At 39.4% G+C, this 25,179-nt stretch overlaps 1 protein-coding gene across 1 annotated transcript; it reads right to left on the bottom strand.

Moving 5' to 3' along the window:
• Positions 1-2,906: 2,906 nt before the first annotated feature.
• fam110c (family with sequence similarity 110 member C) lies at positions 2,907-4,510 on the bottom strand. Its single transcript, XM_088939835.1, has one exon. It carries the CDS (start codon positions 4,367-4,369, stop codon positions 3,311-3,313), a length of 1,059 nt encoding a protein of 352 aa, XP_088795961.1. The 5' UTR covers positions 4,370-4,510; the 3' UTR covers positions 2,907-3,310.
• Positions 4,511-25,179: the final 20,669 nt, after the last annotated feature.

The raw sequence follows: 25,179 nt of genomic DNA, 5'->3' as shown, positions 1-25,179 counted from the left end.
ACCCCCTCACCACATGTGAAACGTAGAACTCGTTCGATTCAGTACCGCATGATGTTTTTTTCATGCAAGAAACAAATAGTAAATAATATTACACTATATTACAAGTTTCAAAGTTTAAATGGTTCATTTCCCTAGTTATCTTTCCTTATTCTGCTGTGAAGTAAGTCTTACATGTAATATAATCTTTTCAACAGCTAAACACTTTTAGTTATTCTGAATAGACCCAACAGTGACTGTGGTGACATCCAAAATGCAAAAGCACTGGACATCAGACTTGCCTATCTTCTGGAAAACAATCTACCAGCCCTTGAGCTTTCAAAGTCACTGCAGTTGTCATCTGTTGTAATTACTGTAGGCAATCAGGGAAGCAAGTTCAGTGTTTTCCAATGACACAATAAACAGGGCATTGTTTCAAAGAATTAAGACTTTTTCTGTTATCACAAACAGTACCAGGCTGCCGGTATGCGGAGGTAAAGCACAATATCCAATATCCATAGATATATTCATATCATGTTGACAAAAGGCCCTCTTCCTTAAACGTTTCAGCCCTGCCTTGGAGGGATGGAGTTGAGGGAGGGGAGTTGTCAGCTACAGTATGTGGAATTGCAAGCACTTCCATTTCAAAGATTAGCCTTTCACCTCAGCACTACTTCAGAAGAGGGTATATTACATGATGGGCTTTGATAATACACCATAGAAGGTTCACATAAAGGCCATGCTTTAAAATCAGGCTCCAGGACATGATAAAATGAATATTAACACAACATAAATTCACTTTACCTCCTAGCTTCCTCTAGAAACTTTCTGTACTGAACTATAATGGTGCAGATTATTCTCCCAAGTGAAGCCAACAAGTTTTCTGACATTGACATATCCTACAGTTATGCTCTGAATCGCTTAAAATGGATTTACATAGAGGAATGTTTTTTTTAACCATTTGTATTTTGAGTAGGCATTTTAAGAGTCTTAATCAAAAGTGTCAGACATTATAAATGAGCCGCCTGTGAATTTTGAAACTATTTCTATTTATAAATATTAAATCAAAAGAGTGACTAAAAAAGAATAATCATCAAAAGAAAAAACAGCAACATTGAGCAACAGTTGTATTTGTGTATTTATTGGGCAACTATGGGCATTTATTGTCTTAAAAGGCCTGTGCACACAATTGTTTCTAGCTAAAAGCCTTAACCATTAGGGATACCTTTTCTGTCAGATTTTCTTTCAAGACTCATCATAACAAAAGAAGGAAACAATGGAAGACTAATACTCTCACACATGTAGGAACACAACTGATCATTTGTGCTCAATTGATTAGAAAAGTAAAACAAACTACTGTACAAGCATTATATAGCCTTATTCAGTAACTGGGAGTTTCCTGAACCATGGATCCCATTTGTCTTTAACAACGCATTTTCTAACTTCTCTCAGATTCTATTTAAAGACAACCTGCTTTCGGCATGTCTCGTTAACAAAATAATCTACATGGGAAAAATTGCATGCCATTTTACAATTGAATGTATTGTTAATGAAGAAGGGAAAAAGAAAAAAAATATTAATACCTTACGAAAATTTAAACCACTAGCAATGGGAAAATACACGCACTTACCCATGCAGTAGACTGTCACAGACTAAAGTATCCACTGGCATTAGTAAATAAAACTGCACAGACAGGACACGGGTCAATTGAAAAGCCATCTTATCAAACAAACAGCAAATCCAGTACCCAAGATGTTGCGCAATAACAAAGCAAACACACAAAAAAGTTACATCGCACGGAATTGCACTTGGTGATTCATGTTTGTTCCTCTGCACGCACATACCTGAAGGCACAGAAAATAAGCAGTCTGCTGATACAGCCCCAATGCTAATTTTTCCATTTGAAATCTCATTGTTGCTGAAGGAGACATGGGCAGCTGACACGGGTGTTATTTCACGGCTTGCAGTAAACGAGAAAACAGTCACAGTGTACAGCTGAATTGGTTCATTGACATACTGTAGCACGTTTTCAAGTGCATCATTCCCCTGTATGACCGCTCTGACACTTCGTCAGGAGAAAATAAACACTCCCTACTCTGCAAGTGGCAGATCCACTACTTTAAGCGCCGACTGGTGTTTTTGACATGTTATGCTTTTCCAGGGACGATATGATGCTTTTCTAGCACGGTGCCTTTGACAGAGGTGACCGGTATAGCGCCAGGCGTATATATTTGACTTTATGGTAAGAGGGCCCAGTTCAATGGTGTTTTCTTTTACAGAGAGAACGAAAGATGTGATACGGGCAAAAGAATGAATGATACCCTTGTTCATAAAAACACATGTACTGTACTGTACTATACTATCATGCTTCAGTTGTGATTTCGCACTCTTTCCTGATTTACAGTATTGAAGTTGCATGTAGGTTACAACAACGTTTAGTCTCGCATAAATTCCAATGCCTTCTTATACATTTGGAATGCTATATACATTTGCAAAGTTACATCGGTATATTGGAATTACATAACATTTGTGATCTGAGCATGATTATATTTATGTTTTCAAAGCAAAATACTGCAGAATTCAGCGATACGTTGTTTAAACACTTTATTTCTGCATCGCTGAAAGTAATTTAAGGATTTTTTCAGCACATATCAGAAGCGTTATTCACTCTGATGCCAACGTATTTTTTGGTAAGCTTAAAATCTAAACATTTCAGATCGGAAGTTTTGGACCTTTTGTTAACCCTTATTAATAATTTGTTAAAACGCATTTTGCAAACAGTTTACCCTTCAACACGATGTTACTATTATTCCAGATTTGTACAGTACTTCCGCGAGTTTGTGATCTTACTCTGATCCTGTAACATTTCTATACCTGCTGAGCGAAGAAAACGCGGTAACGCTTCAGGCTACATTTATTTGCTCAAGACATTTATTTTCTATCATCTAACCTTAACTCTCGTCTCGTAATTGATAAAAGGAACAAGGTGGAGTTTTTAAGCTTTGTTTAATGACATTTCAAAGTATAACAGTTTATAATAATAAAATATAAAAGCAGTCTATCACTATTTTTAAAATGTGGATAAAAACTTGACCAGAAATCGATTAAATATTCACTTGCCCCATTATCTGTACACAACATCTTAACAGAAATAAGAGAAGACCGCATGTTCTTGAAGTTGGGTTTTAACTTAACAGCAGCAGAATCCTGTATAATGAAATTGGTTTATTATAAATACCTCCCAAGAAAAACAACTTGCAGAAAAACAACTTGCAAATCAGCCTTATAAATATAAATTTAAAACACTACTGACCAGTTGCGACGTAATACTATTCTAATGGAGATCTCGTAACACCTTGCCGGATTCATTAGCGTTCTTGCAACTATACAACCACTTGATAATCCTCGCATTGCGCTCAATCACCGACGTCCCGCTCTGATTCTTTTCCTTGACCTCCTCCTCCAGGAGTCCGTCGCTGTCGCCGCTAGTCCTGGTAAACCCGTCGTCCGACGTCGCCACGCTGACGCTGCGGACCCGCACCGAGACCTCGTCCGAGCGCGCAGTGAAGTTCTGTTTGCCCAGAGACTCGATCACGTCGCCGTCCAGCCCGCAGTACTTGAAGAACGTCTCGAACTCGGAGAAGTTCTTCGAGTACCTCGAACTTATATCGGAATGCGACCGGAACACCCCTTTCCTGGGTGCCCTTTCGCTTTCCGCGTCCGTGTCGGGAACAGACGTCCTCACCGCCGCCGGTGCCCCTCCGGACGTCGCCGAGCGAGGCTTGCTGGGGCAGCCTGGCGGCGTCGCCGCGCTGCCCAAGGGGTCCAGGTGCGCTCCGGGAGCGCATTCCTTTCCCTGCGCCTCGGGTAGTGCAACTGACTTGTCTCGCAGCGTACTGAGGAACAGCCTGCGCATTAAACCCCCCTTTGAGTTTTCACTGGCTGGCCCCCTTACCAGATTCTGTCTGTACATGACCAGAGAATCTGGCCTCTGCCTTTTCGAACTGCTCCGCCGTACAATGGACGAGCCGTCTGCGGGGGCTCTGCTCTCAGCCTGTTTCGCATTTCGCGCTTGGGGGTCGTCGTCGGGCTTTCCTTTCACGTCCCTATTACCGGTGCTCCGGTTCGAGCTACGAATGGAGGAGCCGTTGCTGCTTTCGGAAGCCGAGCTCAGCGTGATCACGGGCTCCTGCTTCGAGCCGACCACCTGTTGGCTTTTGACGTACTTGGCTTTGCTTGCCGCCAGCCTCTCCACCGCACTCTGCCGCCCCTTCGCGTCCCCCTCCAGCTCCATCTGCTTTCGGAGGTAACTCGGACCCTTCTCCAAGATCCTGGTAGGATTCACGTCCGCGGACGCCTGCATCTTGACACTGCGAGAGAGATCAGTAGGCATTTATCCCAGGTAAGCTTCCCCGCGCTTACGAACGGGACCCAGAAAATAAGGACCTCAGTTTCCTTTTCAATGTCCCGCGGTGACGCTTGCAGATAACAATAACAAAAAACCACCGCATCGGGTTGGTGAGCAGATCTCTACTGACTCAAGACAGTTGTTTCACCTTGGCGTTTAGGCACGACACGCCCCCCTACCCCCGCTTCCGTCCCACATAAAGGTAAAACAAACGGAACAGGCAAGCACACCCCACCCCGTGACATCACACGGGAGTGCCTAGTGAAAACCTTGAATTTTCGGCACTCCTCCGGCAGCGGTAAATTATTAATTAAGCTGTACGAGGCACTGTCAGTCTTTATTACTTCAGCAGCTAGATACTAAACTTTTAAGTGTCCTTAGGTATTATTATATTTATTATAACACATCAATTTAAATATGTTGATTGTCAATACGATTAAGATAGTATGGCTCTTCTGTAAGCGGACTGAAATAAACACCTTTTATACAAGGGGCTTTAGTGGTCTGTAACGAGTTACGCAAACCATACTTCCAACAACATAATAAGTAAGATGTTCTTCTCCCGATTGTAATATGTTTGTAATATACACTGTTCCCGTTTGTAGTGTGTTACGATCTTACTCCGCACTTTTTTACTCAGATATCACGATTACTGTGATTTAATCAAACCAGCCCCGCTTCACGCTTTTAAACCTTCCTTAACACCTTTACTGAAATGTGTACCGCAGATTTAACTATCAACTTGTCTTTTCTCCAGCCTCTCGTGTATCGATTGATTTAGTGGCAGCAGAGCTGCTATTTCGTGCTATAAAACTGCATATTTAAATTATAGTTTTACTTTTTTTTTGTTTTGTTTCTGTGTCTGTTGGTGGTTCTTGAAGTCCTGAGTTTACACCATTTGTCTTTAAACAGCTTTAAGGCAACCTTTTGCAATGTGAAAGCACCCCTTACCCCCTAAATTTAGTATTAGAAACAAATGTGCTGTGTGGGGCTCGACAGATCCCAGTGAAGTAAATTACAAGTTCGCACCTGATTCACATACTTACCTGGACTGTTCACAACCACCATGCTCACAGAGATATCTATATTCCAGTTTTGGAAATGTAAAGGATGAGAGGTTTGCTGTTATTTCTGTGTAGAATGGGTTGAAATGGTAACTGAGCTGCAGCTCAAGGTGACTGCCAACTGCACAGACAATGAAATTGTTAGTGAAGCATTTGTTAGAAACAGCCTGAGAACCTGCCAGTCAAACATCAGTCACAGTCTGAGGTCTGAATACTGACACGTGAGCCAGGATCTCCAGATGACTGTCAACGCATCTGGCAGCAGTGAACCCAGTGATTCAGACTGAAGGTGGAGCTGCTCCTCTCACCTCACTGGAGCTCAGTGGACACAGAACTCTGTGTGACAGATTATATTATTAACTCACCTCTAATTGATCAAACGTTTCTTTAGAAAATATTTATTGATGCGGCTGGGTTTACAGAGGCTTCAAGACGCGGCAGCTGTATAACCTCAACCTTCCAGAGGACTATCAGCCACTGCTGCCTGTAATGCCCCAGCTTAATTCCACTCTCTGGTCTTTGTAATCACAGATGTAACTGTTACAATTGTTTAATTGTTATAATTGTCGGTTAAAATAGTTTTTTAATGTCCTTCGGATGAGACGTAAAACTGAGGTCCTGACTCTCTATGGTCATTAAAAATCCCAGGGCGTTTCTTGAAAAGAGTAGGGGTGTAACCCCGGCGTCCTGGCCAAATTTCCCCCTGGCCTTTACCACTCATGGCCTCCTAATAATCCCCATCTCTGAACTGGCTTCTTCACTGCTCTCCTCCCCACTGAGAGCTGGTGTGTGGTGAGTGTACTGGTGCACTATGGCTGCCATCGCATCATCCAGGTGGGGCTGCACATTGGTGGTGGTGGAGGGGAGACCCCATTACCTGTAAAGCGCTTTCAGTGGACTGTCCAGAAAAGCGCTATATAAGTATAAATAATTATTAATTAGGAATTCATTGTTTAATTATTTAATTGGATAGGTTTGATAGAGTTGGGTAGCCTCTCTTGTCTAACTGTACAGAATCCTGGACTCTCAAATTGAGTGGTTTGAAAACAAACTTTGCCATCTTCATATTATAATGGGGCTGATTCAGTTATGGTTTGAATTGAGAGTATGTTCTTTTACATTTTATTACGTATTCTTGTCACAATTCAAGAACAGAAGAGAACAAGAAGGTAACTGGGTCAAATTTCATTTTGAATAATTGGTCAATCTGTATCTGAACTTTACTGAAACATCATGCATTGAACTTGAAAACTTTATAAAGTTTGAACAATGATTAAACAGTGATTTTAATCTCATTCCAAACAAGTGAAAATTTGCTGGTCACCATATTGATAAAAATTATTGTGAACTTAAACTTGAATTCCTAAAAACGTTCACTTAAGTTTTGTGTTTGGTTTAAAACGTATCCTTACGTGTTATCTGGTCCATTTAACAGTTTCTACTTTCACTGGGTCACATAACTTCAAAACATTTTCTGGCACTTAGTGTTAATTTGTAGCAAAATAAATTGTGTAGGCTCAGGTTGCATAATATATCCACCTCATTCATTTTTTCTAGTTCTTATTCTAATAGAGAGAAGCTATTTTGAAAAAAAACTTGAAAATCCCTTATACTACATTACCGCTGTTTAAAATCATCCTTGGATGTTGCTTTGGAAAATGACAACCTGAGGCTTTTAATTTTATTTACTGTTTCCTGCTGTGAGGAACATCTTGCTGTGTGTTTTGTTGATTTTGCTTAACCACATTCAAAGTGCATTGCAGTATAGTGCTTAAAAGTTCTTACTATCAAAACGCCATATAAGGAGAACAAATAAAAGGAGTCTATTCTTGAAACCCTTTTCACAACATGATGTGGCCAAGACAATAACTGATAGAAACAACCCAAAAATATTCATTTAAACTATCTTAAATATTGTATCAGAGAATCCAGTTAGTCCTAGATTGCTAAGTAAGGTGTGAAATGTTTAGTTTTGTATCGTTTTTTTGTCACACCATTATGGAGGGCAATTCAGCCATTGTCTGATCACCAGAAATTACTCGAAAGCATAAATCTACCAAGACTGCCTATTAGGAGGCATTTGCAAAATTTTCTTCCTAAAGGAACTATGAAGAGTGAGGAAACAGAGGGGGTTTAAAGAGATTGTCATATTGGCGACTGTTGAAAATGACCATATCTGATAATAATAATTTTCTGAGCCCATAACAGAAATTGTTTACAAACAACAAACGTCGCAATAAAATTCATGCAAATCCCAAGAGTGCCCAGTTAAGTTTCCCTTCAGTTTAGACAGCTTATACGATTTTCATACAGTCTTTACAGTGCCGTTACATAAGAGGTCAGTAGGCTTAGCACGTTAGAACATTATAAAGAGATTTGGTCCTTTCTCCATTTTCTGTCTGACAAAAATAGGTGTTGCTGTTTGCATTCCAGCTTCACAGAGTGAAAACACAGGGGGCTTGAAGAGATGCCTGTCTTGAAAGAGAAATACCTCACTTTCCATAAGGGCCACACAACCAGGAGGTGTTAAATATCAACCTTTATTTCAGTTGACTGGCTCTTTTGTCCAAAGTATCACACATTAGTGCCCATTTCTGCAGCTGGGCATTTCACTTAAGTGATCTGATCAAGTACATTGCTCAAGGGTATGAAAGCACTACCTTACCTGGAATTTGAACCCATGACCTTGCAGTTACAAGTCCAGAGCCCTAACCACCCCTACACACACATAGTAGACTTACAAATCCTCTCTGTGATGTATTCTATGAAATATATATTGTTTTGTAATTTTCCACCCCAATGAACTGCATTTCAAACATTTATTGTATCTGGAAAAGGAAGTTTTTGTACGCCAGACTTAAAAGCATGAATATGGCTGAAGCACATATATCTTTTTTTTGTGGTGCTCCAGAGCTTTTGGACATAGCAAACACAAATAGCATTTCAAGCTAATTCTATCTTATCGTATTATTTATGTGACTTTAAAAATGACTAATGTTCCAGTGAATGGCACAATAAATAATACAGCCTTTTAAAAAACTGTTGTAGTACCAAATACACCAGCTATATTACAGCAGTAGACATGACTGCTCTTGTCTTAAGCATCCAGCATGTTCACCAATGATACCCTGTAGCATTCCATAGCCCAGTAGCTTGGTTTTACTGCACATGTTGCAGTGGAATTCTCTACAACAATGCTTCAATTTCTTTCAAGAAATGCTGAAACTTATGAAGCTAAAAATAAACGCCTACATGTTTCACCTGATCAAAGCATAAAGAGATCAAGAACAGATGTACAAAATGAATGTGTATAAGTAAAAATAGATGATAGTGTTAATAAAACAAGAAAATAAATACAAAAAAATACTTTTGGATTATGTATTAAGGAAGGCCTGTATCTGGTTATAAGATATATAATGTAGACCTTAAAATGACATATTGCAATGTTTTTATTCAATGCAACCATGCTATGTAGTGTATAAATTTATTCTCTGTGTTTACTAGCTTGAATGGCAAGAATTCAACACTCGTAATCCAAACAAGTTCTTGTTAACAGATAGTTGTGTTCTGGGTGGAACCTGGGTTAAATTGTCCTGCTGCAGTTTAATGAGTATTTCCAGGATCCTACACAACACTCCCAGAAAGAGGGGATGTTTTCTGACACACTTTGCCAATTGCTTTCAGCCAAAGAATCTGCTAACACTGAGACAGTCTGAATTTCAAGAAGTGCAGACAGACATTTTTGTTTTTGAAGTACAGTACACCTGTGCCACGTTCCAAAGTAAAAGTGTGGTTTCAGTGTTTTGATAAGGGTTTGAATTTACTTTTTAGTTCTGTTCAATGAGTGGGAAGGGTATGCTTCCTTACCGTATACGTCTTGTGCACTAGAAATACTCCTCCACATATCTCTTGCTTTTTAGCCCCCCCCTGAAGCTAGCACAAGTGTGGAGACAAGGAAAAAAATGTTAATAAGTACCACAAGCTAAAACACGTTTTCGCCCAATCTTTATTTCACACACCTCTGTGTTTGCTGTGCATGGAAGGGAAATCGCAACTCAATAAGAAACAATCTTAAAAAGAATTATATAGTATAGCTTCAGACAAAGACTTGTTTTAACTTTCATTTTTATATTTATAAAAGCTTTCTAGAGAGATAGACAACATCAGTTTTGAAATATGTGAAGTTTTATTATTTATGTTAAAGACTATTATCAAAAAATAATTAGAAACTGTTAAAATAAAGAAAATGGCAATCACACATTTTGGGATAAATAAATAAAAATGGACTGCCAATAATGCAAATTTTACAGATGCTTTCAAAGCTTCTGTAGGCATTGTCACTGACTCATTGTCGTGCTTATTCATTCATTCATAGAATTAATTAATTACATGTTGATAAGTTTTAAGGCCAAAACTGTTCTGTCCCTGCAGTAAAACTGACCAACAAAACATGTATTTAATGACAAATAAATACTGCAGTTATGTGCTGCAGTAATTTAGCTATTTACATTTGAAACAGAGGCAAGACACGTGACCCATATTTTTTCAATATACACTTCCTTTTTACTCGTTGCATCTCATATATATATCAAAACAGTAACTCAGTTCAAATACAAACAAAAAGAAAATGTAACACTAGTGCATTGGTATAAACTCGTATGGTTAATAGTATGGGCAGCACAGTGGTGCATTGGTTAGCATTGGTGCCTCTCAGTACCGGGGCCTTGTGTCACGGACGTCCAAAGGGACTTACCGTGGAGAGCAGGAGAGCGGAAAAAGACCCATATGCGTAGAGGCAGAACGGGAAAAAGGCCCGGGCTCGTTAGTGCAAAGAGTTCAGGAGTGCCATATAGAAACCTATGCCCTCAGGTAGCGGACGTGGGGCAACCTGGTGCTAGGCGGGTCTCAGGACATCCGAACGTCAATGCTGAGCGAGGACAGAGTGCAAGACCCGGAAATATATAGCCCAAGGGAAAGAGAGGGACCGGAAGGGCAGCAGGCAGGAAACTAGAGACAGGACAGAGTAGGAGCGCCCTCTGGCTGCAGAGGGCGTGAAACCTTGGGTTCACTTCTGGACCTGGGATGCTATTAGCTGAAGTCTGTGTGTACTTCCCATGTTTACCTGTAGTTTCTCTGGGTGCTCTGGTTTCTCCCCATAGTCCAAAGACATACTGGTGGGTTAATTGGCTTCTGGGGAAACTGGCCCTGGTGTGAGTGTGTGTGTGTGTTTGTGTCTGTGTGTGCCTTGCAATTGACTTGCATCAAGTCTAGACTGTATTCTGCCTTGTATCTATTGCTTGCCAAGGTAGGCACTGGCTCCTTTGTGACCCTGTATTGGATAAAACAATTAGAAAATTAATTAAACTTTTCCTTATTGATTTGTCAAATAATTCTATAATTGTTTTTAACTTTATGTTTAGTTCTGTTTTTTTATGTGAAATCTAAATTCTCTCCTGATTTCACATGGACTGTATATTATGCAGTTTTCTTTTCTCACTCCTTCGAAGTCTGTTTCCCTGAAACTGTAGACTTTTGATTTGGATTCAGCCCGTGAGGTTATTATATAACTCTAAAGGTCTTTTAATTGACTTTTGGCCATAATAACTTTTTCAGTATTGTTTAATATCATCCTGTATGAAATCAAAATGATTTAAACCTATATTTACTAAAGAGTAAGCATAAGGGCAGGAGCAAGAGCAAGAATAATATGCATTCATTTAGCATCCCAAAGAATCCTAAAACTCTTCACACATATGAAGGCACCCAGTTCATCCACCACTGAGGTGTAGCACCTACTGTGGGCCAGCAGCCCCACTATACAGCAGATCAGGTGAAAAGTGACTTCTCTATTCAAAATCACCCTGGATTTTTAATAACCACAGACAGCGAGGACCTTGGTTTTATGTCTCATCCGAAGGACAGCGCCTTTTTTTTGACAGTACAGTGTCTGTACTAGGGCATTAGGACCCACACAGACCACAGCATGAGCACTTCCTACGGGTCCCACTAACACCTCTTCCAGCAGCAACCTTTACTTTCAGAATTTCTCAAGAATACAACCTTCTTAATGTTCTCTTATAAAGTCTTGGAAAAAGGTTCTGATTATGCCAAATGTTAAGGAAGGTCCACTCTGCAGAAGGATGCCCAGTACTGATATCAATAAATGAAGTACAGGTTTGTTCCACTGTTTCTTAAGATGATGGGCTCTTAACAGAACTCAACAGAAGTCTCACAGTAGATTACAGTAGATTACAGAAAACACAAGCCAGCTCACCTGAGTCCAAACTGAGCGTAAAGATATACCAACACTGGGATAGTTGAACTTTTTACCCAATACAAGCAATTCAAAAATACAAGGAAAAATGTAGAAATACAATCTATTCAAAAAGTATTCATACCCTTGCACCTTGCACAGCTTTCTCATTTTGTTACTGTAATGCTGTTTTGAAGCACCAATTAATATTTCTCATATACTGTACACACAAAAAAGAGAAATAAGTAAATGGATACCTAATATCAAAGTCATGACTGCCTTAGTATTTAAACCCTTTGCTGTGGCAAACCTAAATTAATTTAGGAACAAGTAATAGGTTTATTCCATGCTGAAAAAAAGAAGAAAGAGAACACAACGTTTCGGCCGTGAAGAAGGCCGTGGAGCCTTCTTCAGGTGTGAGAGAGACAGGGCAGTAGGTGTGCCCTGTGTCTCTCTCACACCTGAAGAAGGCTGAAGAAGGCTCCACGGCCGAAACGTTGTGTTCTCTTTCTTCTTTTTTTCAGCATGGAATAAACCTATTACTTGTTCCTTTGCAGCCTACGCATGCTGACGCAGCTACCCACCTAAATTAATTTAGGTCCACAAAAGCAACTTATCGAGCCACACAATTAGATGAGTTGCTCTGTCTGTGTGCGATAATATTGGTTCTCACCATTTCAGAATTAAAACAGCTCTCTCTGCCCTCAGGGATAAAGGTGTATAATGGCACAGATCAAGATAAGGGTATATAAACATTTCAGAGATTCTGAATACCTCATTGAGTGTGGTGAAGTTGATCATTAAGAAGTGGAAGGCCCTCAGACAGGGCATAGATCCCACTGTCCCTCCAAACTGAGAAAGGAAGCAGGGAGGAAACTGGTGAGGCCAAGGGTGACTTTGAAAGTCTTGCAGAGTTATGTGCCAGAGATGGGGCAGAAGGTCCGTGGCTCAGCAATATCCCAGTCAGTCCACAAAGGATATGGAACTGAAGAAACACCTCAAAACCCACATGGGATACAATAAAGAACATACAGTATGTGATACCGCAAACATGTGGTGATTGGTGTTGTGTTCAGACAAGAAAAACTGGATCTTTTTAGTCTAAGTTCAAAGTGTTGCATCTAACATAATGCCTCATTATCAGCACCACCCTTACTACCAAGCATGGTGGTGGCAGCTTTATATTATAGTTCTTCTTGTCTTCTGGGAAATGTGTTGAGATTGATGGGAACGTACTGTAGAGGGAGTTAAGTACAGGCAAATCCAAGGGAAATCCTGCCACAGACAAAACTGGGACAGAATGTATCCTTTGAGCTGGACAGTGCTCAAAGGCCCAAGGCCAATTTTACACTGCTGAGGCTTAAGAATCCTTAAGTCAAATTCCCAACCTAACTTTTAGAGCATTTGGAAGGATAACTGCTGCCCATAAGCAATCCCCAAGCACCTTGAGGGAGCTGGAGTGAATTTGCTCAGAAGAATGGGCAGCAATTGCTCAGAGTTAGCGTGTGTCACGAGTTGCCGGTTCAAGTCCCGCGGCTGGCAGTGGAATCCTACTCAGTTGGGCCCCTAAGCAAGGCCCATAACTCCAACTGCTGCAGGGGCACTGTATTAATGGCTGACCCTGCGCTCTGACCCCAGGCTTCTCTCCCTGTCTGTGTGTCTCATGGAGAGCAGGCTGGGGTATGTGAAAAAGACGAATTCCTAATGCAAGAAATTGTATATGGCTAATAAAGTGATCTTATCTTATCTTAGAAGTCCTCAGTTTTAACATTCATTCAAATTTAAACAGTGCATAATTTTGCAATTTCACAAAATGGGACACTCTTAGTGACTCTTAGGGACACTCTTACCCACAGAATAATGACATACACTTCCAAATATACGAAATTCCATATAATGTTCTGACTGTCATTGCTCTGACAGTGGTGTCCCACTCTCGATTCAGTACCCAAGTGAATTTTCCGTCTTTCAAAATATGTTCTGACTGTTCCACTGGCGACCTCTAGTGGCCAATATCGTCATTGCATCCCAGCACAGTCCAACCAGATATATACGATTGAAATTATAATATCAAGTACTGTTCAAATTTATTAATTCAATAAAAAGTTCTGTCAGCTAAAGCAATTACACTGACGCCTAGAAGGAGTTCATAATTCTACTTTATTCTAACGGCAAAGCCAGTTTCCTGTATTGAATGTTGTGATCTCTTATTTAATTGTTGCTTCAGGAAATGTTTTCCACATATGTCAACATAAGAGTCTTTTGTTAATATTGTTAGAATGCACTGTTAATCATTATAGCACATTCAAAGCAGAACCAGTGTCCAAGATCCACCAATAAATACAATGTAGCTTATACTGTATATGACTACTATTAATACATTTAAATAGCACATTTAAAGTGGAACTTGTGCCCTATATTCTATCAATAAATATAATTCAGGCTATAAATGAATACATTCATAAATAAATTAGAACAGCCGGTTACAAAAAATAAGGTCATAATGGATTGCCCACAAAGAATATACAAATGTCTTTTAAAAATAGATTTAAAATACTTTAAAAACAAGAATCGATAATTTTATTCATTTTCTTCACTGTATTTTCTAGATAATAGATTAATATACTTAATATGCTGTATTTATATTGCTGAAGTTGAAATATTGTATGTCTTTCTTTATAATATGCTGAAGATACAGTACAGTATGTGTGCTTGCAACTTCATGTTTCTCCTTTTTATAGGGAATTGCCTACAGCTAGAGATGATGTGAGTTATGATAAAGTATATTTTCTTATAAATGTCAGTTGAAACATATACTTTGATGTGATTTATGTGCTATTCACCTGCTATGGGAATACAGGTATCATAGCACGTCAAGACAAAAGCGCAACTAAATGAACACTATCAACAAATAAGTGAAAAATGTTCAACAAATAGAGAAAGTTTGTGTCTAGAAATACAGATGATCTGTATCTGTAATAGGTGCCATTTTACCATTTCTCTGCCACTGTTTGCTGACTAATGATCAAAAGAAGGTAAAACATAAGAAATGGTAAGATTGTACATTGTAATATAAAGATGTAATACAAATCCACAAAGTATTACAGTGGAATTTATTATACAAACTGTATGCTGACTGCCAATTTAGGTTCACATAGAATACCGTGGTCTCTATACAGATGTGTTTGTTTATTTGTGCAATGTCTTTTAAGGTTCCATGTTGGAGTCTGAGCCAGCAAAATAAAAGGAGAAGGGGTTTGAATCTGAAAAGTTTGAAAGGTAAATGTGCTTTGTGTTATTAACATTGTATTATCCGTCCATCCATTTTCTAACCGTTTTGTCAAATACAGAGTCATGGGGGAAGACACAAGGCAGGAAACACCCAGGATGGAACGTTTATTCCAAAACTTTATTCCACTGAAGCAAATATGAACTTTCTACAATTAAATTCTGAAAACTTCATATTCTTTCCCATGAATGACCTTACACTGCCAGGGTGGTGTGAAAAGGAGTGAAAAGGACACATTCAAACATTTGAATGAGCCTGTGAGTTACTTTACTATTAAAATGGTAACCTGATAACTACCAAGAAAAGCATTTCTGTATGGATTCTAATTTGAGATATGCGTACTGTATACACATTCAGGCTAGGAGCAAAGGAAACATCTAAAATAAATTGCATAAGTAGTTAGAGTAGAAGAACTGGGCTCTTGGATTTGTGAATTGGATCAGTGCATTGCAGGGACACCCAGACACACACACACACTCACACCAGGGTCAGTTGTCCTCAAAGCTAATTAACCTGGACCTGGGCTGCTATCTGCATGAAGTGTTTGTATATTCTCCCTCTGGGTAAGAGTAAGAGCAAGAAAAAGATACATAAGAATAAGAATACGAATCTGGCCCTGGTGTGGGTGAGTGCATATCCGTGTTTGCGTATGTGTGTGTGCTCTGAGAAGGACTGGCCTTTCATCCAGGGTCAGGGTGTATCCTGCATTGGGCTCATAGTTTGCTGGGTCTCTGGCTGCCCTGCAACCTTACAAATTGGGTGAAGTGGTTAGAAAATGGATGGAATACATTTATACTCAAAAATATACAATTCTCTATTAAATGGAGAATACTTCTTGTCAGTTAACTATAAGTTTAGTGCGAAAATGTACCATTGTAATAGAGGATTACAAAACAAAACTACAGTGTATACAGTAAATTGTCTGGGAAAATGTGTAAGAGAACAAACGACCCCCCCCCCCCCCATAAAGTTCCAGTAGCCAGCCAAAATCACAAGTCTCTACTATCATAGCCTCAGTTTGGAGTTCAAGCTGCAGTATAAAGTAATCACACAGATCTGCTTCCCTTCCATAAACTGCAGTCTGCTGCAGGGATCATCTGTCCTTGGGAGACTTTGCTGTGACACAGAGGTGTCCAGCCTAGTGTCTGAAGATCCCCATTCTGGCCTGCTATAGAGCATGGCTTCTCAACCTGAAGCCCTCCCAACCCACTCCTTTACACAGTTGTGCTACCAGAAGCTCTTCAAGTATTAAACTGATAATATAGGAATTCTGGGACTAGTTTTATCAAAGTGTTGGTAAAATAAGGGCTGTAAGTGTTGTTGATTGTAATTGTAATTGTAATAATTTGAATTAAAATTGTGTTGTAGTTATTTGATTATGATCAATTGCTTGTTAAATTATGTGATTTAGACGTCATTCTAAATAGAGGTGACAGTCCTCTAAGACCAAAGTGTAGTAAATTACCGGATCAATAACTTTCAAGAGTTGCCATGTTTAGAAAGACTTACTGCCTCACCATGTGCTGTGTGTGACTTTGTAGTGGCACTGAAACTTTTTAACCCTGGGGATTCTGGTAGCTATTACAGAGCAGACGTATCCCCTGGTAGGTCTAACTGTTCTGAGCAGGTCTCAGGTGTGTGGTCAGTCTAACACGGCACTTTCTCCTACAGTCTGGTAGTTCAGCATGGTGCCAACAACTCCGAACGATAAAACTGCATTAAGTTAGAGATGCCAGAACAAATTCTTCAATTTGATCTAGGGTCCCAACAGAGTACCCCAGCTAATACAATAAGACTTATTTGACTCTTTAAGACCAGGGCTGGAACAACCCTGCACAGGAAGTCACTGTCACTGTCCTTTTTAAGTGTGCATTTTTGTATTGCTGCCAGGAGAGGGCACAAGAGGCTTAGCACATGTAACCAGGGAAGAAATGATCAATTATGTACAGATATACTGTATGCTGAAATATAGTAAATATTGCGCTTCAAAAGGAACACAGCTATACTGTATGTGACAAAGGGAGAATGAAAATATTTTGAGACTTACAGTATTAGGGCCTTTATCCCTTCAGTGGGTATTTAAGATATTTAACTCAATATTTAAAACAATATTCATCTTTCAGTCTGAGTTTAAATGTAACTTTAAGGAAAATTCAGGTAATTTCTGTATATTGCAGATTCAAGTTGGCATTTTTCTTGCTTATTTTGGGACACACAGAGATTGTTGGGACAGTACAAAAATGGATTAATCATTTGAGTCTGGAAAAGTGTAGGCAGTTCTGGTCATGGAAGGGAAATAACTAAATTTTGGAGCAAAAAGGGTTGGGCTTTAATAATTGAAGAAAGATGTATTTCCTTTTTTCAGCACCCATCAGTGAGAGCTTGTACCTGTCAGTAGCCTTATCTGGGTTAGAGTAAGGGCTCTCAAAATCACTTTCAGGTTCCTGTCCAGTGGAGGAAAAGCATCATTATCTCCCCTTTGTTTATTTTATTTGCGTAAGACCAGGGCACTAGGACTGGCTGCTGTTGTAAATAATCTGTTTACAGGAGTTTGTGTTAAGTGTTGTTAATAATCTTTTCTTTATCTCATTAGTGCCAGGAACAAAGCAACTGGGATGCATAATGAAATGTTGCTTACAAAAAAAAAGAGTAACATAAGGCTTAAGTGTAGACATAGACTTTCAGCTTTTGCTTCTGGGTATTATTTGTTATACATGTCCAGCACATATGTTAGAACAATGGCATTTGTTGTGCTCAATCCTCCCATTTGGGGTGAGACTACTGTAAGTATTGGGATAATTGGCTGACCGTTGTTTCCAATTGCTCATGTGTTCCATGTTGCATTAGGGTTGAAAATAGATCAGTGAAAATCTATAGTCTCACTTCCAGCCTTTGGAGTATATGGTTTGGGTCTTAAAAGGCTGAAAACTTCACAAACAAGCAACAAGTGAAAATGGCTGCAGGCAAATCTTGACAAAGCCTTTCAATGGAACATATAGTAACGCGGACAGTAAACACACAAATGAGTGGTAATGGAAGAGCTTTTTTATTAGTCAGAATGGCATAGTTTTCGCTATTCTTTTTTTCTATCAAAATAAACTTTATTTCACATTAAACATCTCACGATAAGTACACACTCATGCAAAGTCATGCAATCTCTACTATATTACAGGTGTTCTAAAAAAAGTGATTGTCCTTTATCAATCAATCAGAGCAAGTGGATGTTGGGACTGGATATGCACAATAAAAGAGTCCCTCTAAGCCCTACCAATGAATGTTTTCCACTCCACAGCCAAAATGTTTTTTCCTTTTTTTCTTTTCAGTGTGAAATTAACTTCTACTTGTTTTGTTTAGGTTATTCACGGTCAGTGAAGCCAAAGCTTAATAAACAACACTTTTCCACGACTGAAGTTATTCTACCTTGTATGGATCACTTTACAGTGACAACGTGGTTTCACTTCAACTAACAGGCAAGCAATAAGCCTTACTGTAACAGGCATACTGTTCAGGGATTTTATACGATGCTGTTTGGGGGGTTATTTTGTCTAGAGAGGAGTTTTGTAAAAGAAACAGGTTCTGCATTCCACCTACCATAATTGTGCCTCATTGGATCAGTCTACGGGCTGTGTGGAAGGCTTGGCACTAGTACTCACCATTACTGGAGATGAAAGTTGTGTGTCTCTGACTTAATGTTAAAAATGGTTAATTCGTCATTGTACACTTTTAACGTTTGTGCTTTTTTAATAACTTCTCACAGGACCAGGAAAAAAGAAACCATCCACCTACAACAGGGGGTGTGTATTTCCTAACCAGGACCCGATTTTCTCATTTCTCATGACAGCCTTATTTCATGTGTCTATGGTGTGCAGCTTGTAACAGCATCAAGATGGAAAAGACATGCAAGCCAGAACTTATGATGACCCATGATGCAACAGCACTTGCTGCCACAATTGTTTTTTAATAGAACGTTTTTAGGTCTGTTGATATGGGGGGTGGGATGGCTTCTAGGAAAGGGGCTCCAGTGAAGCTATAGAAACTGCACATTCAGAAGGCCTGTTCCGCATCAGTGTGAATCGCTTGCAGATTATACTGTGCCTCTGACTGGACAAATCACTCACTTAAGACTTAGGATACTTCCTCCACACACTATACTTTTTAGTTTAATCCTAGATTACATAAGTCAATTGAGAACAAACTTTCACGAATTTAAACGTTTATACAGCAGTGCATTTAATGGATTAATTACTCAACAGCCTTGGTACTTCAAGGTGTAAGCACTCAGTCAGGGCAACCCCAAATGAACCAGACCGAAGCCAGCAGTGGGATGAATTTTCTTCCTTTATTCACGATGTGCGCACAATAGAGGTTCCACAATACAAGTTAATCTCGTACAAATTAAACATGAAGTACAAAGAAAGCATCAGAGATAAAATACACTTTCAGGTGAGGGTGGCTGATTAACTATTACCCCACCTACACTATCATTTTTAATCTTAATTGGTTAATAAGCTGCACAGTGCAATCAATGATCACCATTTGACCTTCCCATGTACCCTTCCAGCTTAAATCCCATAATACTCCTCCCTAGTCTTCTTCACCTTCATCACCAGAACTTTAGGCCATATAAGGAAGGTCAGTGTATATAAATATATGGCTTTTCATATAGTTTTAACCAGAGGTACAAGTTGGGATGATTCAAAATGATTCTAATACTAAAGTATAGTAATGGCTCAGAGACCATAAGCTCTGAAGTGATAGTGTTCCTCATTTGAAAGGAAACTTTGTCTAAACTATAGCCTCAGAAACCTAATAGAACAGGAAGTGTGCAAAGTAAGTGCTCGAGCCTAAAGAGGGAAAAGCAATGTGGGAATCTCTTCTTCACTTAAGTGGCTCAATACGTGGGTGAACATTTTGAGTGAAAAGGGGGGACCAGTTGTAATTTAAGGAGAATACTCAACACCCTTAACAGAATTGTGTCATGTCTGGGCCGGGAGTGCCTCACATACCAACCAAGACCGTGAGGACAAGGTTGGGCTTATCTGCGCGTCCATCTCCCTTTTGATCAGAGACTGAATTATCCAATCAATCCTCCAATTAGGCACTACATTTAAGTCCCGAAACCCAGCGGGATCAATGCTCTGACATTGAGATATCTTAAGTAGGGCAGTCCCCTGCGTGCTTTAGAAACCTGCCTTTGCAAGGTTCAGAAATGACCTTCTTCTTCAGCTTCCTGATCTTCTCCGCATTCCCCGTCTGTGCTGCAGTTAAGTCTCAGCCTGTCACTGCGACTGTGGCAGTCTACAACAACCAGCTGCAGCATAACAGATTGTTGTTTTTTTTAATCACTTTATTGGTCACATACAATTTCTTGTATTAGGAATTTGTCTTTTCGCATACCCCAACTTGCTCTCCATGAGGCACACAGTGTCATGCCCTCTGCAGCCAGAGGGCGCTCCTACTCTGTCCTGTCCCTAGTTTCCTGCCTGCTGTCCTTCCGGTCCCTCTCTTTCCCTTGGGCTATATATTTCCGGGTCTTGCACTCTGCCCTCGCTCAGCATTGACCTAGTTCGGATGTCCTGAGACCCGCCTAGCACCAGGTCGCCCCACGTCCGCTACCTGAGGGCATAGGTTTCTATACGGCACTCCTGAACTCTTTGCACTAACGAGCCCGGGCCTTTTTCCCGTTCCACTGCTACGCATATGGGTCTTTTTCCGCTCTCCTGCTCTCCACGGTTAGTCCCTATGGACATCCGTGACACACAGACAGGGAGAGAAGCTTGGGGTCAGAGTGCAGGGTCAGCCAATCATACCCCTGGAGCAGTTGGGGTTAAGGGCCTTACTCAGGTGCCTGACGGAGTAGGATTCCTCTGCCGGCAACGGGATACGAACCAGCAATCTTGGAGCCAGAGGTGCAGATCCTTAGCCACAAAGCTACCGCACCACCCCTGTTATAACGTTTATACATGGTAACAGTAATAACAGTGAAATAATGCACAAAGTCTAGAAAACAGAGGAAGTTAGTTACTCTCTTGAAGTGACATCCAAGCAGGCGGAGGTCCATTTGGCACTACTGTGTCTCTTCTTTTTTTGTCCATCAAGAGGTGTGCTAGGGCCGAGCCTCACATACTGTAGTCTACACCATCAACAGAATCTGCTAACTATGTTCTGCCATTAAAACTTCGCAAAGCAATAGCAGTGATTCAATGTGTTGGATAGTGCCTAATTTACTTTCTTTATACTTAAAGTGGTCTTCAGAAAGAAGAATATTGCTGTTTCTAGTTTCTGAATGAACAATTGTGCAACAACTGATTTACAGGTTATAAAACTCTTGAAGACTTTATGACTATTATTATTTGATTTCTTTATTATTTTACACTACAAGTCTCTTTGCATATTGAGGTTGACCTCGAAGAGTTGTATGTTACATTTTTTGTACAAAAGAGATTTTAGATCTTTTGCTTTTTATTCCATCCTATATCAATTTCCATCTGTATGTAATGTATTTACTTACTACAAGGGTTTACACTGTTCCTTTTTCCTGTAGATCGATCTGTCTTAATTAAATATATTTATTCTCTTGCTAAGTATTGTAATTGTTTAGTAGTTAGATTTTTGTTTTTTCTGAAGGCAGTTTCACAAAGGAATTAGATAGAATTAATCTAGGTTATTTTTAGTTGTGTGGTAAGTGTTATCTAACAAACCATGCAATTTGTCATAATACCTCTTTGGAATTTTGCCACACCTACAATTTAAATACAATAACTAGAAAATCCTGATTTTTAAGCACATTCGTCACTAGATATGAGTCAGTTGGCGAGCCTTCTTTGCTTTTTTAAAATTCCTGTATATGAATGAGCCAGATAAAGCCAGCAGCCATTTCACCCTGCAATTACAACTGGCAGCCCACTGAAGCTCAGCAGGTGTGAGCCTGGTCAGTACCTGAATAGGAGATCTCCTGGGAAAGACTAAGGTTGCGGCCTATGTGGGTCCTAATGCCCCAGTATAGTGACAGGGACGCTATACTGTAAAAAGCCGCCGTTCTTCAGATGAGATGTAAAACCAAGGTCCTGACTCTCTGTGGTCATTAAAAATCCCAGGGCGTTTCTCAAAAAGAGTAGGGGTGTAACCCCGGCATCCTGGCCAAATTTCCCCGTGGTCTTTACCAATCATGGCCTCCTAATAATCCCCATCTATGAATTGGCTACATTACTCTGCTCTCCTCCCCACTGTTAGCTGATGTGTGGTGAGCGTTCTGGCGCACTATGGCTGCCGTCGCATCATCCAGGTGGATGCTGCACGTTGGTGGTGGTGGAGGGGAGTCCCCATTACCTGTAAAGCGCTTTGAGTGGAGTGTCCAGAAAAGTGCTATATAAGTGTAAGCAATTATTATTAATTATTATTATTATTATAAAGAAGTACTGTGTGTACTTCATGTAAGGAAATCAGGACGATCCGCTCCTCTTTCCATTATGAGATTGCTGAGTAACTGTCACGTAAAACCATGGAGGACAGAGAGCAACAGAGGAAGAGCATAAACTGAAATTACGCATTTTAAAAACCTGATGACGTAATAGTAAAAATACTGTTTTTGATGGATGAAAGAGAGTCTAAGAACTATTACTCTTTTCTAAAAGTGGAAAGTGGAAAGTGTTTGAAGCAAAATATACAGTAAGTCCCTTGATGAAAGAGAATCAGACACTCTAATTTTTTAAAGCCAGTTTTAGAGCCTAAGAAATAAGAAAAGAAACAAAAAATAGGAGGGAATTCAGCTTACATGACAGATCCCCCTACCTGGTCTACCTGTCGATGAATTTCATACAGTAATAGTCCACAGCCATTGATTAAAGGATCCTAGAGGGTCAGATTCAACAACATGACTAGTTTCATACACTAACTGCTTTTGGTTTAAGTGCTTTGTTTAAAGAAGTCCCCTGGCTTGATTTGGTGTACTTGAATCAAAAGTATCCTCCATAATCTATTTTTTTCATAATCTCCTCTTTCTGCAACTAAGGACATTCAGCCTCTTTGACCAGTTTGTAAGTTATATTATTTTTTGAAGCTGAGAAACATTTTGTTTCCTCTTCTTTGAACTATCTTGGTAGTTTTCATGGTATTTTTGCAACCTTTTCATGATAAAATCAACACAATATTCCAATTCTTTACAAACTTTAATCTTTGCTTTGTTTCTATGGATTGTACTTGGCACTTCATAATCCAGTTTTTACATTTTATAATTTTTGATCGTTTCCAGGCATTTTCCTTGTAAAGACTATGGCAGACGCAACATAAACCCCAAAACACCGTTTGTAGGTTGCTTTGGCAATTTCGGTCCTAAAAATTTTAATGTACATTTCTCTTTTATGTACCTTCAAAATGTGGTTGCAGTTTACAATTCATTAATGTTTTAAAGTATTAGAAAATCTCAATCAGGCTGAATTTGAGCCCTGAGGGCAGCTTGTAGTGTATGAGCACAGTATCCACATATACAGTACTCCAAAACCACTTAACCAGATCAGCTATGGAAATTGCGTATGTAACTGACAGCTGTGTTATTAACCACCTGAATTAGTCTCTCTTAGTCTTGATGCTCCAAAGGATCATGAGAAGAAATGTGTAATTATAAACTACACACCGAAAACCCTATTAATCTTCAAAGCAGTCTAATTCCTTAGCTCACCTGTTTGAAGGGCAGATTCCTAGTTACCTTAACCTTACCTCTCTGGTCGGTTTGAATGGTCAGCTGCTTTCAAATACCCTGTGTCAGTTAGCCATTGCATTATCAGGCTAAGGAAAAGTGTTCTGTTCATAGTACTGTATGTAAGGAGAGTTCAAGAAAGAGCCCTGGAACAACCGGGGACAAAGTTCTCTTGTAAGTAACCAGACAGCAGCAATATTCTAGCATTGTAAGAAAAGTGCCCTACCAAATTGTATACAGTAGATTGTTTCTTAATTCTTAAATTGTTTCTACCTAATTCAAGATGACATTAACTAAACCCGAATAAAATATGAGAAACAATATGCACTAACACATTTTCTATTTATCTTGACCCAGATGTTTGAAATTATGAAAGCATGCTTGTTGTATGGCTAAAGAAAGCGAAAAGACATCAATCATTTCCTCAGAAATACAGCAGCACAGAAAATTCTGGGTTGCACAGGTGCTGCTCAAGTATGCCTTTCATGACCTGTCATGGTTAGATCCTAATTTGCTTTTCTTAATTTGGGATGCAGTCACAGCTGAACCATGGGGTCAGAAACTGGAGTGTTGCAAATAGTTCTGTGTTATATACTGTATTGTGCTGAGGGGTATACTACCTACTCCAATACTGATTACAACTCAGCCTTTTAACATTCTGTACTATTTAACCAATACAGGCCGGTTATGAGGGTTCGACACTGATGGCAAAGACAGGCTACCTCCTGTGTGGCTCCATGCCTAGAAAGATACAGAGGTCGGAGGGCCTCAAGGCATGCTGGGGATTGTTTAGTATGTTATCTGCAACTACCCACCAAAAGGCAGGCAGTCACTAAGGCAGAACTGAGATGTGGAAAAGCCTTGTGGTAACTACAGTAGTTCACATCAACCCTAATGTTTTAACTGAATTCCCCATTTGGGACTAGTTTTTCAATCGCAGTAGCTTACTGTGGACATTAATTTCTTTTACAACAGTCTGGTGTCCTCAAAGCATTATTTTCTTTTTAGTTATTTAAAGACATCTTTTTGATTGCCTTGCACATTACATCACTATTTTACTTAAGGATTTTTTACAACTATACTGTAATAATAGGGAGCTTTGCCTCCCCCGTGACCCTGTATTTTATAAAAAGGTTAGAAAAAGGATGGTTGGATAATAATGGGGAAATATGAAGTTTTTTAATAGAATAGTTCAAGGTATATACAGTAAAAGAGTCCAAGGTATACTGTATCACTTCAAGGTTGGTCTTAATATTTCTGGACTAATGAAAAGACTAATGTATTGAAGATGTATTTTGATATTTTTGTAAATGCACATGCAGTATGCATGATTGTGTAGAATTAAGTACATTGTGCAAATATTTAAATATTTTACAAAATATTTGTAAAATAAATTATATTATTTACAAAATAAATTTAACAAAAAATATTCAGTATATTTTGAACCGAATTTTAAATCTCTGAACCATTGCAAACATGAGAAATGAATGCACG

This window comes from Atractosteus spatula, chromosome 2 (genome assembly GCF_055471065.1).
Source record: "Atractosteus spatula isolate fAtrSpa1 chromosome 2, fAtrSpa1.hap1, whole genome shotgun sequence".
NCBI lineage: Eukaryota > Metazoa > Chordata > Actinopteri > Semionotiformes > Lepisosteidae > Atractosteus > Atractosteus spatula.
The sequence above is the reverse complement of the archived record's forward strand: the minus strand, read 5'-3'. Positions and strand labels throughout refer to the sequence as shown.